The sequence below is a fragment of the Caloenas nicobarica genome, chromosome 13, assembly GCF_036013445.1.
Source record: "Caloenas nicobarica isolate bCalNic1 chromosome 13, bCalNic1.hap1, whole genome shotgun sequence".
Classification (NCBI taxonomy): Eukaryota; Metazoa; Chordata; class Aves; order Columbiformes; family Columbidae; genus Caloenas; species Caloenas nicobarica.
The window spans coordinates 11,474,000-11,493,599 of record NC_088257.1 but is presented as its reverse complement, the minus strand read 5'-3'; the positions used below and the strand labels follow the sequence as shown (position 1 = coordinate 11,493,599).

The following is a 19,600-nucleotide window of genomic DNA, read 5'->3' as shown; positions in this document are numbered from 1 at the left end:
GCCGCCGCTTCCCGGCGGGGAGAGGCCGCGGAGCTCCGGCCCGGCCCGCTCCCCACGTGGGGCCGCCGCCGCAGCCAATCAGCGGCCAGCGCAGCGCCCGCCGGGCCCGCCCCGCCGCCCTCCCCTCCTGGCAGCGGCGGGTGACTAATGTCTGTCATATGACTGTGACACCGAATGGAGCCGGGCGGGCGGAACTAGCCGCGCCGAGGGGACGGCGCTGCGCGGAGCCCAGCGCCTCGGCGGCGGGGGCCAGCGGCGGCGCCCCAAGATGCCTCCCACCCTGTTCCAGAAGCTCTTCAACAAGAAGCACGGGCTGATCTCCCCGGCCAGGGACGCCCGGGACGACTGTGTCTTCAGGTAGCCGGCACGGGGCCGCCCTCCTTCCCCTGCCCCAAACTTCTGCGCCGAGTTCCCCGCCGCCCTCCGCCGCCTGCCCTGCCCCGGAGGAGAGCGGGCGGCAGCCCCTTCCCCCTCGGCCGCAGCCTCTTCCCCCTCGGCAGCCGGCCGTGCTGCAGCGGGGCCCCTTGGCGCGGCTCCCCCTGAGCTCGTACCGCTGGCCCCGGGGTCTGTCCCCCGTCTCGGAGCCCCGGGGCCGATGAGCTGCCTGGGCCCCTCATGCGGGAGCCCCCCGGGGCCGCCACGTCGGGGCCGCCGCGCTGCCCCCGCTCCCGGCTGCCTCTCCTCAGGGCTGGGTCGTGCCTCCCCTCCCCGGGCTGCCTCTCCTCGGCACGGCCCCTCCGCCCCGGGCCGCCCGCCGCGGAGCGGGGCTCAGCCCCAGGTCGGCCGGTCGCCGCTTTCTTGTCGGTGTCTCCCGGTCGCGATCAGCGGCGGCCCGCCCCGGGCAGGCTGTGGGGCCCCGGCCCCCGCGGCTCCCTCCGGGGATGCTGCGGGCCGGCCCGGGGGGAAAGGCGCCATTCCCGCGGGAGGCGAGCGGGCGGCTGGCGATCCCCAGGGACCCACCTCAGAAACGTGGAAGAAAGGGAGAGGAAACGTGAAGTTTTGGCCGCAGCCCGGAGAGGTGTAGGGTTTCTCGTGAAATTTGTCACGCTCTAACCGCAGCAAAAGTGGATCCGCCGAGAGGTGCCAAGCACAACGCGGGGAGGCGGAACAGGCGGCCCTTCTCCGGCGTCCCGTCCCCGTCCCCCCGAGGCGGGTGGCCGCGGGGTGACAGGAGCCCTCGGCGGGGTGTCGGTGGCGGCTCCGGTTCGCTGCCCTGGCCGGGGACCCGCTGCGGGGACAGGTTGTGCTGGAGGCTGCCGCGCCAGGGCCTAGAAATCACCCAGCGCCTCCTCGGGGGTTTGCTTGGAAGCAGGTAGTTTTTGTGGCTGTAAAACGAGCGCTGTTCCACGAGCAGGTGATGATCGCGCTCGGAAGCGATGGCAGTGCCTGTCCTGGCTGGTGGTGTGAAGAGGTAACCTGCAAAATCATTTTGAAGTGCAGAGCTGGCAACTCGGATGCAAATACAATCTGCTTCATTAGTAAGTTATGCACTTGAAACACTTCTAACAGTGCGGTAAAGCTCTCCTCCCACCTGCTGCCTTCAAATTTATTACCCACAAATGATCAGGCCTTGGGTTGCGCTATAAAGGGAGATCTCTGACCGATGGGCTTAATTTTATGTGGTGGCATATTCCTTTTAATCATAGTGATACAATTTAGCAATTTAGGTGGTTAAGAGTATATCTGCAGGAATTTAAACATCACGGTTTTCACAGAATATTGATGGGGGTGTTTTTTTGTGTGTCCTTAGAGAGTCAGGGCACATTCCTGGACCCTACCTGAAATCCAGTGCTTTAGCTGCTGGTACCACCTTTTGCAGACACTGATCACAGCTGCTCACACACCTCTCTGGTATTTACTGCAAAGGTGGTTCCTTTTTCAAGAGACAAAATGTTTTAATGATGTCTGTGTCATCTTATTTTCTAAATCGGCTTAATACTGGGATCAGACCCCTTGGTGTGGAGGGGGCACTGGGACTGCTCTGATTGCCTTTCCTTTTCCACCCTGTTAAGGCATTTGTTAGTGATGGATTTGTAGAGTGATGGTTAATTCAACAGCTGCAGGACAGACCCTGGAGCAGAAACATGGGGATCATGCCTGAGTTGAGCAGAGTTAGAGTGAGTGCTTGGCAAGGCCTCTTCCTCCCTCTTCACCTGCATCGTTCTGTGCCAACCTGGACGTGAAATTTAAAACAGATGTGTCACACTGTCTACTCTGAGCCTCCTCTGTTTATGTAGTGCTGCTTCAGTCTGTGATGTGAGCTGTCAATGGGTAACTAGTGAATTTGCAGGGTTTTTTTTTTTTTTTGTGGACTCACGGGTATAAAATCCCAGGAGGAGGCTGGTGGCTCTTCTGTCTGAGACTCTTGGGGGGATTGGGAGACCTCACTCTTCCTTAGAAGAGCCACATATTATTTTTTGAAGACTAATACAGATGCCTTCTATGCAGGTTGCCTAATGACTCCTTTCATTTTCCAAATGGGGATAAATCTTTAGTTAATCCTCACGATGTATGGTTTTATCAGTTACCACTGAAACTTTTGAATAATACACAAAATAAAGACTGTAACTTATTACAGATGGGTCTTTAGAAACTGGAAACAAATACTCTGGATGTTTAGATGGTTCCTGGTTCCGGTAAACCTGAAGGCAACAACCTCATCGGTTTCATTGGGACAAAGTCGTATTTATGGATTCATATATTATCTGTTTGTATCCTATATAACAGAACGTTTTCCAAATATTCTGACTACTGTTATTTCTCACTGTCTTCACTCTGAAAGCTTGGTCCTCTTACTGAAGAGACTCTGTAGAACAACCATAAAAAAACCCCATAAATTCTCTTAATACATTTTGGGAATAGTTAGAGAGAAAAGCCCAGCTACTCTGACAGTGACATCAGTATAGCAGAATATTTAAGGATTATTTTAATGCTCATTCTTTTTTTTTGACTGTGAATATATTTTGCGTTTCTGTCAGGCTTATTGTAAAAATTTACCAGGACATAAATTCTACTTAATCTGAGCTTACACTGTTTCAAAAATAAAATAATACTTTTCAGGGGAAACGTATTCTGTTGAGTTGTCGGTTTGTTTTTCCTGCCCAGGATCTCTTTCTGTGCTGTGGGTGTGTGAAATTTTATGAGTCTGGGTCTAGCTAGACTGTGTAAAATCCTTTATAACTAGAGGTGAACAGTTCTAGTGATGTCACCAGTAAGGTAGCAACTGGTATTTGCTAATGTCCCAGTTTGCCATATTTTTAAAAAATATATATATATATATATATAAGCAGTTTATTTTACAGAAGAACCCTTAGGAAATCGCAATAGATCCACTACGTGTTAGCATATTAGCTCTTCAGTTTAACCGAGGGCAATTAGCCAACTCGGCCCTTAGACTGAAATCTCTTGGTACAGCTCGACATTCCCATGGTGAGCAAGAATATTCAAAATTTTAGTGGTAAAGTCTGTTCACAGGAAACACAGAAACACCTCTAAGTATTCTGGAGAAAAGACAAGCCCTTAAGTTCCAAGGTGTAGAGTACCCACTGTCTACTACAAATAATACTCACGTGAGTGGATTTTCCCTGCAGGGAACTTTTACTATAAATAGGAGCTCTTGGCTGTATTGTGGCATCTGGCGCTGCTGGTGACAGGAGAGCTCAGCCCAGGCTGCTACAGTATGAGCAATATGAGATTTCAGGTATGTGGTTTTCTAGAATTTTAGAATCAAAGTATTACTGTTGTAAAAACACAGGAAGCTGTTCACATGAGTTGTGTGCTGTGCATGTCTAAAATTATATACACTTTTAAACAGCAGTTAAATGAACCCTCTTCCAGAATTTTCTGATCAATTTCCCCAGTAAAAAGGAAACAATCTTACAAAAACTTCCTTAAACTAAGCAGAAGCAGCCATGTGTTTCTGGTAAGTGTTACCTGGGCACACTAAGTATTCCCCTGCAGGTTTACATTACCATACCAGTTTCTCTTCTGGCTTTCTAGGGGTCTGCTTCGGTGCTTTGGAGAAGAGTGCTAATTCTGCTAAGCCACTCGTCACTCAGCCAGCTTTTTGTTCTTCAAAACGGGCTCAGTGGAATGAGCCCAAAGCTCAGTAGATTACAGAGAGGTCTCGGGCTTTATATCTTTGTTGTGAAGCTGTGTAGGCAGTATTTCCAATGGTAAATACAGCTGTAAGGACTGCAGCAGATCTCCTGTGGAGAGTGCGGCTGTTGAGGTTGTAATTGGGCTTGGAGCACTGTTAACTATTGCAGAGGGAGTGGGATGGTCCTGTAATACTGAATTGTGGGACTGGTACATTTTGATGTTGTATGTAGGAGGGCAACTCAGTGTTTCCATCTTCTGTATAAAGTTCAAGTACTTGTTCCCATGTGTCTCTAGACATCTTTCCCACCTAGCTCGGGGATAGAAGGGTTATTAATTTGGAACTCTTTTTACACTGCAGCTCAATACAAGTTTTGGTGTGTCTGTTTTTTTTTTTTTTTAATCCCCTGAGCTCTAAAGAACCATCTCACCCCCAGGGGCATTCCACCGATGTTTGCAAACTCTGTTTTGCTCTTGTTAAAGCACCTGTTGTAGAGGTACAGCTGTGTGGTGATTGTTCAAGCTTGAAAGAACCCCTTCCAGTTTTGAGTCTTACCAGCGGTGTGGAGTATCTTTGGGCACATTCTTCCTTTGGGGCTTTGCTTTGGTTATCTGGGTATTTCCAAGGACAAGTGGAGTTTTCTAAGTGGGAAGGTACAGGAATAAATAACTTTAAACGTTCTTTTCTTGATTTATGGAAAAGGCCATTTTTGGTCATCCTGGAAATGTGCTTTCTTGGGGTCTTTCTGTAATATGTGCTGCACCTTTATTGAGAGAATAGCTTGCCAGGTTCCTGAGATATGAAAGGCATAAGGCTGGCTGCAAAGTAGTATTTCTTGAAATCTGCCAAGGCAAGTGTCCCCCATCAGCCCAGAGTCTTTCTGTTCTCCGTGGCAGTGACTTTAAATGGTATCCTGAGATTTGTTTCCTTTCACATAATTTTTGGCAGCAGGATTCATCAAGGGAATTGCAATAAACCTAGAGTTGGAAATGGGTAGCATGATACAAAGATGCTTCACAAGTCAGTTCCTCTGCAGAGCTATTGTTCTTGCACAGTAAAAATGCTATATGCTTTCTTACAAAGGCGTAATTGCCTCTTGAAATGGGAGTTAATTGATTGAAATAAACTGCAAAGAGTCTCAGAGACATCTAACGACGTGTAGCTGGGGGCTTTTTAAATTGGAGGCTGGAGTAAGGTGAAGGAAGAACATGAAAGTTGTCTTTACATTGACTTTTCCAAGTCAAAGTTTTACCCATAAAACTTGTTGGTAAGTTTTCGCATTATTTCTGAAGATGGCTGGCACTGGTGACGTCAGTGATGTGGTATTGCTACAGGGACTGTTTTGCATTTGTTCCTCCTGGACTCCAAGCAGAGGTAACCACCACAGATTGCCATGTTGCTTTCCATTTTTAAGGAACAGCTCCATGAGACGCCAAAGGAGTTCAGAGCCAGCGGTGTCTGGACACTACAGTAACGTCAGGTCCAAGGTTTGAGAGAGAGCTTAAACAATCTAACTGACAAAAACACTGCCAAAATTCTTACTGAATTAACCTTCCAGAGCAAACAAGTGCTATTAATGAAATAGTGGGTTTTGATAGTTGTTCACTTCTGGCATTCTGCAAGTCTTTCACTGATAGTTGTAAAAATTCTGGAATTTTACTAACTCAAAGTCTATCCTCAAAAAGAGCTTTAGCTGGACTTCATTCTGTAATAGCTCCAGCTTTTCATCATTTCCAGTTATCTGATGGATTTAAAAAGCTTTTGTCCCATATTTTTTTAAGACTATTCAAATTCTTAAACATCTGGAATATTCTTATGTTTTTATTAAGCTCATATCTGCCCTTTAATGTTCCTTGGTTTTGTTTTTTATAAAAAAAATCCATCTTTTCTGTAACATCTCCGGAAGAGTTTTTGGCTTTTTGGTTGTATTCATTAGCTTGAGTGTAGCAAGTTTTAATAAATATTTCACTTTGATTTATGTGGTTTTCTCTATCGCTGTGATGACTTTGGTGTGTATTTTGAAATATATTGCTGTTTTCTGAAGTACTTCTTTTTGCCAAATTCTGTTTTGCATTTCCTGTCATCTGAGCTTTTATGTACCTTCCAGTGCTTTCTGTCAACTTTCATCTTAGAAGCAGAGACACAAAAATTAATAGGTTCTAGTAAGCACCTCTGGAGCACAGAGAAGGTTTTGAGAAATTCTGCAGAAGGGGCCACTCTCCAAGCCCTCCATCACACCTCTCTGTAGGTCTCCCAGTGCTTCTCCAGGTAGGCGCGCGTTACTGCTAAAAGATACAGCATGTCCTTGACATAGCTAAGACACAGCTTAAGGGTCACCCTTTTATATAGCATCTCCCATGCTGGTTGGGGTCTTGTGGTGACTTGAGAACTTGGCATCACAAGGTCACGCTGCCCTTAGTGGACATCACGAGGCTGGTGCTGTCAGCGTGCTCGGCTTCCTCCCAGCCGGCAACATCGCTGTCTCGCCCTGGGATGGTAGGGCTTGTCTGAGGATGGCCTGTGGTCTCCCGCCTCGCTCATCTGCCCTTGGAACTGTCATTTTCTTAGTTCCCCTTCCAGCTTCTCAGATCCTTCCTCTAAGTTAGAAATCATTTGGAGAAGAGGCTGAAGCAAGTGAATCATGTGGTGCCTTTTTACCACGTACTAGTTTGGGTCTTGCCAGCTGATCAGGTGAATCCTTTGATTTTACTTTGAGTATTTCTTGCATTTCCAAGGGTACACGCCAGACAAGCGTGTGTGGCCGTTTTCCCTCTGGAAGCCATGGATGTCTGCTGTCCTCTTGACCCAACAAGGCTGAGACAGACCCTGCATCTCTGCTTGTTCTATGGAGACAGGGTGAGCTGGCCCATGCTCTTCATTGGGGCAGAAGGAGTATATTGACTTCTTGCCATGGTTTCTGTGTGTCTGAAAAATGTGTGTGTAGGTATACTAGAGTAAAAATGCTTCTCTATGCTTGGGTTACGCTGGCAAGTGTTGTAGGAAGGTGTTTCTGCAAACTTGGGGGTGCTGGTTTTTTTTCTTCTTCTCCAGGTGAAGTCACAGGGGCATGAAGATGTCCCAAAAGCATGGGGTGCATGTACCTGTTTGTCTACTGTGTGGTTTTCTCATTTTCTGAAACAATTCCACTGTTCATTTTCTGGTGACTGAAGGTATGTTTACCTGACTTGGGTTGTAAACCCTGCTTTTGGGATGATCAGCTCCTCTGGTTGACCAAGGGATTGTGTTTTCAAAGGGGTTTATTTTTTGCTGTGTGTATGCTTCTGAGTTAGCGTATGCTCATGGTGACAGCTTGGATGAATTCAGGCTTCTGTTCTGGAATAAACCGGACCAGTGTGACTTGGAGCCCAAAACTTGTGTTGTAATTTTGGCTGCATGCTGGAGGTGACCACTTTAGAAGCATCTTTTTTGAGTGGAAAGTAACACGGTGGTTTCATGCTCAGCGGCTGTGTTCTCTCCTGTTGCTACATCTGGAGCAGAATGTCTGCAAGATCACATGTTTGTGAGTAACGTTAGGAAAAATGCAGAGCTCAGTTGCACCAGTGAATCCACAGCGTGGTTATGCTGGGCTTCCAGACTTGGCTGACAGCAGAATTTGTCTCTGAGGACTTGAAAAATTTTGCATTTGTGATATAGATAACCTTAATCTATAAAATGCCTGCTGGAGGAAAAAAAGTTATGCCCATTAAAAACAGGAAGTAATTTTAGTCATCTGTAAATGACTTGCTAATGCACCAGCTACCCCACCTTACTCTGAGTAGTAACAAAATTCATATATGGGAAATATTCCTTTGAAAAAACTCATTTGCACAAAATACATGTGATTGTGCTGCGCCTAAGGAATGTGACCATAACAATTACATTCAAAAGGGGCAGTCCTCTCTGCAGGATTAATCACCAATTTCTAAAAATACTTGCCCAAATGTGTTCTGCTTTGTAGAAGTGTGAACGGTTATTATGTACCCTTTGTGTTAAAAAGGATTTATTTATCTTTACAACAATGCATTGTGCTGTTGCTTGGTGCTCAACTGAAGCTTTTAATTGAGGTAATTCTGCATATTTGCGTAAGAAGTACAACCATTTTCTTTTCTGAAACCAATAGTTTCTGTAGATACTATTATTCAGAATACAATACGCTTCAGAGAAACTTGTTCAAACATGTGAATTGCAGCACAGAATACTACGCAAACTACATATAGAATATTAACAGTGCGTGCGTGTAGCATGCACTCACCGGTACAATGTCTTTGCACAAACTTTTCTGTCTTTTCTGAAAAAGTAATTTCATAGCCCTTACCATGTCATTAAACTTTTGGACTGAAGCAGTTTGACTACATGTAAAAGCTCTTTCTTTTAAACAGTGTTGCCTGATGCTTTTGGGGTGATAATCTGGGTATCCTCCAGCTTTTGTGTGTTTATCTTTGAAACTACAGCCTTGAAAGAAACCCCCGTTTTGTACAGGTGAAGGACTCTTTGCAGTGATGCTGGTGTCACTTGGTAACAAGTAGACGCCCGCTGTCCGCTTCCGCCTGACCAAGTGAACAACCCAACAAGACTCCGTGGTGGGGTGCAACACCAGCGTGGACCTTTGCTGAAAGCAGTGCTCTTGAAGCGTGGAAACGGTCATCTGACACCACTGATCCTTCTCCAGGATGTTTCCACAACATCATCAGCAGTGATTTTGGCCTAAAATTAGTAAAATACATCACAGAAACAATCGTACAAAATACATCACAGAAACAATTGTATCTCCTTTAATATAGGTACTGTTCGTGCCTGGCGCGTTCTTGATATTTGGTACTTCTCCAGATCTCCGTGTGCCTCATTAGCAGCGTCTTCAAACATCTTTCCCTTGCTCCAGCCAAAATGTCAACAAAACATAAAACTTCTAATAGTACCACAAACCCTCTACCCTTTCAGTTTGTGTGATATATAACTGGAAAGAAACAGGAGCCAAATTACAGTTCTCTGCCATCTGTTTTAGTTGATAAATGAAGAAACTTAGAGCTCAGTTCAGCCCTGACTTAAGGTCTTGGCATTGTGCCTGTTTAAGGCAGAGCAGTATCTTCGCCTCAGTTCCTGTGCCATTTTCCACTTTGAGAGAGAGAAGGTGTATTTTTTTGTTTGAGCATTGCCCATAGGAGCTGTTGCTTTGCTATATGCTTGCTTTGTTTTTCATTTCAGGCTCAGTATCTCTGGAAATGGTGGCTCAACCAGTGCTGCGCTCGGTCTCGCGCTCCTGTCTTAGTAATTTCTAAACCTTTTGATCGACTTCGGTCGTGTGTGGTGCAGAATGTGAGAGCAGAAGTCTGAGTGAGCTGAGTTTCTGTAACTTTAGTGAAAATCCTGCACATGCTGTTGGGTGCCTCCTGCCCATTAGTAGTTGGCTACACCTTGTTGTGTTGCTCTTTCCAACGGGCATGTCAGAAGAGACATGGGGACAGGCAGAGTATGGGCATATTGGAAGAAGACAGTAAACATGTGGCTTCAGGGTTTGCTCAGGGAACAGCTATAGTGTGACCACAAGAAAGTCTAGTCCTGAACTACTGTGAATACCACAATGTCAAAATCTCTGCTGAATTATTCTGCTTTCTAGCTAGTACTAAAATACACACCATCTTCTACATACCCACCTTTCTCTCGCCTCACACCTTCCATGTACAGCTTTGTCCCAAGGGAAAAACAGGCCTCCAAAGACCATGGGCTCAGTTTGCCACATCTGGGGGTGAATTATGAAAGAGGAGGTAAGTCAGAAGGAAGCATGTGTGAGCAGTTAGCTAAGAAATGAACTATCAAACAGGAATGATGTTCTCGTTGGGGGTTTTTTCCCCTTTGGAGACCTACCTAGAAAATGTTCTTACCATTTGGAGAGTTGGCTGAATGGTTCGTTGACTCCTTTTCATAAAACTTGACACCAGAAATTGTTAGAAAAGTGGTGTTAGTTCAGATGTTGATGAAAAATAGGTACAGATGATAAACTGTGAGTGGTTGTGTGTGCAGGGAAGAGAGGCTGCAAAACATGGGCTGACCATGCTCTCCTCCTCAGCAGCTTGTTCGAGCTGAGTGACATTATCTGAACATCTGAGAAGCTGTTAAGGAAGAAGTCTGCCAGAGGTTTCTTGTTCCTACAGGAAAAATAACTGTATTATCTCCAAAGACAGAGTTAAAGAAATGCCTCAAAGGTTAAGACAGTGAACTGGCTCACAGCGCTAACTGTGTTTCTGTTTAAAGGCAGCCGAAACTCTGCCATATAACTTAAATAGGAGGACAGAAAAAGGTGGTTGGTGTTTTTTCAGTACTTAAACATATTTCAGCTGCTATGGCTTACTGGAAATTACTTTCTTAGTAGAAAAGGAAATTGTTCTACTGACAGCATGGAGGGCTAAGAAGCTGTGAAAACGAGCATGGTGGTTTCTTATGTGTATTTTCTAGTCATAGAAGAGATGCTAATTGTGAACTCATGACCTTTTTTTTTTTTTCCAAAACAGACATAATTAAAAAGCATAGAATAAAAAAAAAATCAAAGTAACTTAAAAAAAATTCTTATGAGATTATAGCGGAATTATATCTTTATATAAACAGAAGTTTTTATCAGACTTTCTTTTTTCAGATAAGCAAAAATACCACTTTGGAATAAGACTGATTTAATTTGTTTGCTTTATATTGTAGTGGTTTTTGTCATAGTATCTTCTGTGCACTTCAAATGAATTATTTTGGTTAGTCTGAAAGTGTATCTATTTTAAAATGTGTCATCAGGTTTTCTTTTTCAATTTGAAGAATGCTCACACAACTGCTGGATAGCTTGTGTTTGTGTGTTGTTTTCATGATAGGGTTAGAAGGTAACACATTGGATGTTGGGATGTTTGTTTGTTTTTCTTTGTTTTTCCCCACCTGGATTTGGTATGTATTCATTTAAAGACTGGTCTTCTCTATTATGAGCCAGCAGGACAAATCGCTAAATTACACTCAGGAGATGACCTTCGTCCACACCCACACTGGAGAAAAAGCCATCATCTGTATGGTTAGAGAAAACAGAGGAAAACAAAATGTACAGGAAACAGGGAGTTTGACAAGAGATTGTTTCTATATAATTTTTTTAAAATAAGAGAAGCATAGAAATGAAGGCAAATACAACATGTCACAGTCCTATGAAGTGCTGAGCATCCTCAGTGTAACTCGGTGGGGTTTGAAGGCTTTCAGTGCTGCAGCCTTGAGCTTTGCTAGAGGATATTTATGCTGGGAAAAAAAGAGATCCTAAGAGCCCACTCCCAGATCTCTGTCTCATATGTATATATGTATATATACGTATATATATGTATATATGTATATAAAATCTATGTGTGTCTATATACATATATATGTATATTTCAAAATCTCCCCAGGTGCCTTCATTTGCTCCATGGCTCTGAGTGTATGTGCGCCCAAATAAACTCGCAGTCATCAGAAGACCACAAAGCAAGCGCCTCCTTACCTTGTCAAGCAGAGTGCTTGACTGTTGTCTTTCTAGTAAGGTCTTTTGTGAGATAAGTACATTCGGTATATGCATAGACTGTGTAGACAGGCCCAAATTGTTTTAATATAACGCCGGACAGGCTCGTTTGCTTTTTAGATCAGAACCATAGTTCCAACATATTTGTGTTAGGATCTGATTAGGGTAAATAGGTGCTGTATAAATATAAGCGAAGATACTAGCAACAGAAAAAATTGAGAGACTTTTGAAAACTGTGATCTTTATTTTCCTTCACTTTTTCTTGTCTGCAAGACAAGATTGTTCCCTGTGTTTATTGGTGCAGTGCTGAGCAGCTGGAGACCAGCGCTGGTGGATCTGGATGGAGAAGGGGCCAGGACTCTGGGCGGTCTGGCCGCACCTTCTGCATAGCAGCAGTGGTGCAAAGGGAGAGGGCGGCAGTGGGCTTTTATAATATTTGGAAGGTATAACATGAACAGTGACAGCTGCTAAGTACAGAAATTAAAACTCAGGCTGGAAATCCTGGATGTGAGTGTAATGAGTATAAAGTGGAGTTGCTCTGTTTTCAGAAAGATGAAAAGATAATGTGTGCAGGTGAAGTTGGAAGCCGTCATTTAATGCATATATTTTAAAGGATTCTTTCTGCTTGGTATTCCCTGAGTCTCTTAATGTTCTCCCTCATCATCACTCCCTGTTGTTTAGTGCTCTGCTTTGGAAACTAGTATTTACATGCATGTGCGTGCACACACATAGAGGAAGGAAAGAGTTAAAGCGCAGCTGACTTTCCCTTCCATTTTTGTGTTTTCTTCTTAGTTTTGTCCTGTCTGAGACCTGCATTGCTGCCTTGCCTTTCTGAAGGTTTCCCCTGGGTGCTGTGCCATCCCCTCCTCCTCCTGCCACAAGCAGCAGGGTGCATCCTGTTTGGGTTTACTGCTGTGTCACTTGAAATGACATGCGCTAGCACGAGGAGGGGAAAGGAAGAGCCAAGTGAGCGATAACTTTGCCAACAGCTCCTTTCAAAAAAAAAAAAAAAAAAAAATCCAACAAAAACCCAGTCCAAAATGTCCTGGTGGCATTGACAGCTATTGCTGCCCAGCACGTGAGCCTTTCTTCCCTGTTGATGCAGCAGGATAAATGGTTTCCTGTGGTGCTGTTACTGGTTCACAGCAGGATACCCGAAGCACTCGGCTTCGAGTTCCCCATCTTAGAGACGCGCATGTGGACGGACTGAACGGGGAGAAAAAAGATGAGGCAAGAAAATGCTTTTGAATGAGAAAGCAAAGTGATTCTGCCACTCCGTAAGAATGAGAGGAAACAGTAAATTATTTTTTTGTTCGTTTTAGACTGTGGTATGTGCAGTATGGAAGATGCAATGCTGATGCTGAACCGATCAGAGCTGGTCAGAAATGGCTTGTGCTGCTGCAACCCCCAGCGAGACCCTCTAGGAGACAGGCAGGAGTTGCTCCAGCCACGTCTGTTGGGTGGGAGTGTCTGTAACTACATACTCATCAAATCCATTGCCACTGACAAAAAGGAGTTTATTGAACATACACTAAATATATATATATAGAGAGAGAGATATTAAATGCAACCTCTCCCAGTGGAACAATGTAGGTTTTGTCAAGTGTTTCTGTTGATTCAGTGAGCTGTGAGGCCACGCTGGTTTGGAGTGTGTGTTCCAGCTCAGTCCCACGATAAGGTGTGTGTTTGGAGTGAGTTTCGGTGCAGATACCCGGGGAGGGGATGCCAAGCTGAACCTGCAATTTCTTTATCACAGACCAAGCTTTTAACAGTAAGAAAAGCTATGTGGACATATAGGGTCTGTTTTCAGGTGATGCTCAGAGCTTCTATGTACCCATCTTGCGGAGTTTTCAGTAAGACTCGACCAGTTCAGCTGTTCTGCAGTGGAAAATCCCTTTAGATGGGCAGGTGCGTTGAAAAGCTTGTTTTGTTTAATCATCATGGGCAGTGGGCAGTCCTACAGTCTATTTTCCATTCCTGCCATTCTTAGAAACCCAAGACTGTGAGCATGTAGTGGGACTTAGAAAACCGAAGGGAACGGCAGACAATGCGAGAGTAGAGTTCAGGATGACAGTGAGCAAAGCACTCTGTTGCAAACCCTGCAAACCACTTTGTTAAGCTTGATTTAAAGACTGAGCAGCTCCTTTAAGATGAGAGGGGCTACTAGCTAGCTGACAGCTAAATGCATTCTTAAATGCTCTTCTGCTTTGGGGAACCAAAGTATTCAGAACCTCACAGTTTTAGTGCATTTGTTCGTTAAGTGCCAGGCTGTTCCATTATTCTGGCAGTCTGTTTTTTGCAGATATTAAATAAAGTTGTATGGCCATGTGGCTTGTTCAGGCATCTGATTTTTATTTGTCCCCATGTCCTTATGAGTTACATAAAAGTAAAGTCAAGCAATGCCTTTTTGTCTGCTCTATATAGATCTACCTGAAATAGTTTCAGGTCACCTTTGCATGCTTAATTTGGAAAAGAATTGAGCAGCATGACTCCTGCCTTGGAGAATTGAGCAGTCTGGGCTCCTCACAGCAGTCTTGGGGCTCTTGCAATATCTACACAAATCAAGATCTCATCCCTTCTTCAAATTAAATAGGGGCCCGTTCAACTCGTAGAGCCAGAAAGGGAGGGATGTTCGCTCCAGGGGCTGGAACCAAGTTAGAAAAGTCTTCCCTCCTGAAAAGCAGCTGTTGGATAGATCCAGTCCACTTAGACCTTCATTAAAGTTATTTGGCAGATCTGTGACAGTGTCCCTAATTGTTTCTGGTTCAGAGCCTGGCAGTGAGGGTCTGGTTGGTAGTTGTGAGGGTTAACGAGGGGGGTGCTAAAGGCTCCCAGGCACAGAGCTGTCATGGAGCCAAGTAACCACACTGTGTGCAGAAAGGCTGAAGAATTGAGCCAAGCGTCGCATCGGACTTCCGAAGGTGTTGGAGGGTGCTCGGATCGCAAGGGACAAACACAGTAGTGTCGGACAGTTGCTGATTCACAGGGACTATCTATCATTAGCACTCGTGGGATATCAGTATAAATGAGCATCACGTACACATAGGCCAGACCAGGATCTCATTCCATAGATACTAATTTATTATACTTGTTTATACAATCATCCTCTGCCTTTAGTTTGCAGTTGTTCCTGTGTAACCGAGACAGGTTTTTGGTGAAATCTGAGGGGGAATAAGACTGAGTCAGCACTCTGCTTAAGCCATGTGCTTTACTTTAAGTATGTAAGTAGTTTCATTGCTCCCAATGAAACCGCTCATGTGCTTAGCATTAGGCATGTGTTTTAAATAAGTTGCTGATCCAGAGTCCAATTTTTTTTTTTTTAGTAAAATCTACACAAATGAGGGTAAGACTACAAACATACAATGTTTAAAATGTTACAAATCCAAGGTTTAAGGCAGTATTCTTCAGCAAAAAAGCTTTTGGCATTTAATGCATTTTAGTGACATGCTGATCTTAAATGTAGTTGATGGAAAAATGATCATCATCTGTTAATTCTATGTGACTGCCTTGATAAATGACCTGGTAACACAGCAAGCTCAAGTTCACCGTGGTCCTTTACAACACCAGGCTTTAGACTGAAAGCAGCATTTTGGGATTATCCCTACGTCAAACCTCAGTTGAACTGAGTGTGTATAAATAATTGTCCGCCAGATTTTCCTATTCAAATAGACACAGTTTGTGAAATTGGTTTACCATGTGCTGAAAATTTCTTTGATATTTTTAAAAGCCTGTTGCTATGGCAACCGGACCCCATAACAAAAAAGCTTTTTGGTAATATGATGGCTAAGAAATTCTGTTCACATTCAGGAATAAAGCCATAGCAAAATAGCTTGTATTCTTTTTTTTTCCAAAAGCAAACAAACAAACTAACCCCAGCAGAAAGCAAGATATCCCGAAGCAGCTTGGACCTGGCGGAGCAGCTGGACAGGCACACCCAGCTCGCAGAGCTCACACCGCCAGTGCTCCAGCTGGGCTCAGCTCTCACAGTGCACAATAACCAGGGAGTTCACAAGCATCTTGCTCTGAAATCGTTAAGATGTCTCTCTTTTTTTTTTTTTTTTTTTCATATGGAAAGGTTGAAGTGATTTGATGGTTTGGCTTATGGGTAAGGAAACATGAGTTTTGCTTCTCAGAACTCGATGTCCCCTTTGTGCTTTGCTAATACAGAAACTGGCAGAACAGGCATTACTTTTTCTTTGACGTTAGGGCTTGCAGCCCTGTTTCCTTGTGTCTCATGACTGAGTGAATCAACACCTAATTAAACAGTCACATGAGGGACAGAGTAAAATGTTGCTCAGACACTGATTGTTGTGAATCTTTGGAGAATAACTACTTGCATCTGTCTTCTTCCTTTTTCCAAGGAACTCGGAACAGCTGCAACATTGCTTCTTTTTTTTTTTTTTTTTTTTTTTTTAACCCCCAAGGGAAAAAAGATCATGTAAACCTCGGCTAAAGCCACGGTGTCTGTACAGATAAATGAGACCTGGGGTAGGGGAAAGAGAAGACTTGGAAGTACCGCACAAGATCTTGAGAAATCAGAATGACTGGAGTTTGTGCTGGGGATGACTTAGCTGAAAGCTCGGAGTTGTCATCCTCATGCATTTGACACTCCTGTAATTTAACTGAAAATGTGAATGTTGGGCAAGGAAGTTCTGAGTGGTCTGGGGGGATTCTTGATATTTTGAATATTAGTTGTAATTGTTTTGCTTGCAGTGCGTTATGAAGGGTCCATAACAATTGCTTTCCATCTCCAAGTGGCAAATACTTGTGTGCAGATTTATTGGGCTCTCAATTATCACCCAGTCACAAGTGCAGCCACCTTAATCAATTAGACGGACATGGCCCACAGCCAAGGAAAGCTCAAATCCCCGTGCTGCCTGCTCGTACCATATGACTTTCAACCACCAAGGCAATATTTTTTCCCCTTATAAAACTCACAAAACAAGTATTACAGGATGTTTTAATCAGCGTAAGCAGACAGCTGCCCTCACCCTGACACAGCGGTGGGCTCCCAGGGAGCGTGTGGGACGCACTGGGCTGCCAGCGGACGCCTGGGTCTATAGCGGGTGGCTTTACTGCCCCTGTGCCCTGGCGGCAGGGTTAGCGGTGGGTTGGGTGCTCCGTGGAGCGATGGTTCCAGGCTGAAGGTATCCACCGGGATGAAGGTGCCCACCACACACCAGCCTGGCCTCAGCAGGGGCTGGGGGCCCCGGGCACAGCATCGCCCATCCCTGCACAGCTCACAGGTTAAACAGCACAACGTGAAAAAATGCAGCTGTTTACATTCTAGTCTTTTAGCCTTCAAAGTTATTTGTGTCTTGATATATCTATCCGATAAAAAAATGCTTATTTGGATGTGCTTACTCAGTGTTGGCGCAGAAATCACATGGCATGTCAGGCATGGCTGGAGTACACTAGCAATTTGTTTATGTACCTTGCAGCGCTTTTTTTTTTTTTTTTTTTTTAAATCTCCTGAAGTAAGGTATTGAGAATCTCAGTTTTCACTTGTGTAAAAAGAAGAAAGCTGCTGTAGTCCTTACAGTTGCTGGGAAGAGCATGAAAATAAAAACCTTTAAGACTCTTTAAACTGGGGATAAATACAGGGAATTCAATGTTTGTCTACTAAAAAATTAAAATATCAGGATTCCTCGACCAGTGTACTCTTGTTACATCAGGAGTCATTGAAGGATTTGTTATTAATATTAGAATTGATAGCACTAGTGGAGCTATAGTGATCCCTCTAAGATGTGTTCATTTTCACGGCAACAGAGTTCTTGCAGTCAACCTTGACTCATATTAATATATCTTTTTTTCTCTTAATTGTATCATCTATTAATGTCAGCGATCTCCAAAATAAAAAGCAGCAAGTCATCACTGAGATACCTAAGCAGTAAACTTTGCACTTGATACATCTAAGCCCGTGAGCAGATTTTTGTTCTATCTATTACAGCACTGTGAAATAGTCACTCCTTTATCATGTCAGTAATTCCCAACAGCAGTAGCTCGGATCTAACAGAGATGCTGGTTTTCACAGGCAGAGTTTGCTTTGTTGTGTACTGGAAACTCTCATGTATCAGGCAGGGATAGATGCTGCATGTCACTGGGAATCATATTGTCATTCACATTTAGAAGAGGGGATGGAAAACAGAAGTTAGTTTTATGTGTGGATTTAAGGGTTGAAGAATCTATCTAGACATCTTCAGAATTATACAACGTAAAGCAGGGAAAAAGCGACTTCCACCCACAACCGTCCTCTGCTACACTAAATAATTCTGTGTGACTTCAGAAAATTCTGTATTTCCAACAACCGTTTATGTGTATCAAAAGCAATTTGTATTGGAATGTTTTTTCTTCCAAATTTTTCATTAAACACAAACAATACTGAGCTATTTGCACTTTATTTTTAATAGCTACAGCAAAAGATTATTCTACTCTGCACACCCGAGAGTGCACAATAAAATGTGCACAATAAAATAACTGTTTGGCAGGGGGAAAATGCCCTGTTGTCTTGCAGTACCAGTTGGTATGACAGAGGTTTGTTTGGTGTCTTATTTATAGTAGATTGCAATTGGAAATGTGATACAAAACAAACACCAATGTTCCAGTAGCTTAACCATGCATCAGATTTTTACTTTGATAGTTATTTTTATTTTAAGCATCTTTTATCATGACTTGAAAAATTACAACGGTGAAGGGATGGTCAGACTGCTGAGGTTTCAGCATCCACCTTCTTAAAAGAGATTTAATGTTCCATGTCGCACCCTCCAGGAATGCTCCCAGGCAGATGCATATTTATGCTGATGCTCCTTTACAGCGCCCGCTAGTACAGAGTTTATTCCAGTCATGAGACCTCTTGCTGCTGCTGAGAATCCTGTGTATGGAGAGCTTAGAAACTTTGGTTCTCTGGTGATTTTTTTTTTTAAATTATTACCTTTTTTTTTTAAATTGCATCTGAAAAGCACTTTTTTTCAGTATTTAAAAATCTGGTTACCATTCAGGGAAATCCTTAAAGGAAATCCTTCCTAACTTTTGCAAAACCTTTGGACTGCTTGCAGTGATCTTTCTTGACTTTGTGGCTCTTGCCGACCTTTGGCTGGGCTTCTGTTTTTTGTGTGCATAGCTATGTTTTGTTCAGGTATGTGTACGTGCTCCAGTTGCATGCAGAGGGTTTGTGCTTTAACACTCTGCACTCTTCTTCTCCACTAGTGAGGAAATCAGTGGATTTTTTTTTTTGCAGGGATACAAAAATGCACAGAGAGCACATTTTTAAAAAGTCTAGCTCAGTGGTAATCCTACTAGCGAGTATTTTGTAAAGAAATGGTATCCAAGTATTTCTAGGCAGATTTCAAGTAAAATCCTAATAGTTTTTCTCTCTTTTTGTCAAGTGTGTCATCTAGCTCCTACCTTGGTGCATTACTAAGCAATAAACATATCTTGGCTTGCCTACTAGCTCTTTATTAAGTGCATTTGCAACATGTGTAAGGGAAGCCTTCTTTCAGGAGAAAGACTCAAAAAACTCACTAAGGCAGTGGGGAACAAAAATGAATCATTTCATTACATTTTTAGCTTGTGGTCGGAGCAAACTGTTGTTTCCTCGGTTTAAAATCAGGTGATTTATACCCAAAAGGTGTGTATGAGCCTTTAAATGTTTTGAAAAATGCCTTTGGATAAAAAGAAGAAAGTAACTCTCTCTTTGGTCCTGTTTTATTTTGAGGATTTTGTTGGCTTATGTATTTTTAAGAAGCAGCCACAGCCCCAGTCTGGTGTGGGATGTGCTTCATCCCCGGGCTGGTCATCTGTGCACGGACCGGGATGTGTATGGGTGCTGAAGTGCCCTCCCGGGATCTCTCTGGAAGGTGATGGGCTAAGGCAGGAGGTGTTGATCACTTTCTTTTTTGAAGTTAAGTGTTTTTATGAAGCTAGATAATAATATCAGCTTTGTTATCTAAGTTCAAATAAAAAAAAAAAAGCCAGCAGTCTTTCAAAGAGATGGA

The 19,600-nt window shown here is 43.7% G+C and overlaps 1 protein-coding gene across 1 annotated transcript in view; it reads left to right on the top strand.

Moving 5' to 3' along the window:
- The first annotated feature begins 173 nt into the window (after positions 1 to 173).
- FNIP1 (folliculin interacting protein 1) overlaps positions 174 to 19,600 on the top strand; it is a 67,419-nt gene continuing 47,992 nt past the window's right edge. The window contains exon 1 of the mRNA XM_065644448.1: positions 174 to 357. Within this exon, the coding sequence (XP_065500520.1) occupies positions 269 to 357 (89 nt within the window). The 5' untranslated portion in view covers positions 174 to 268. The remainder of the gene's footprint in view (positions 358 to 19,600) is intronic.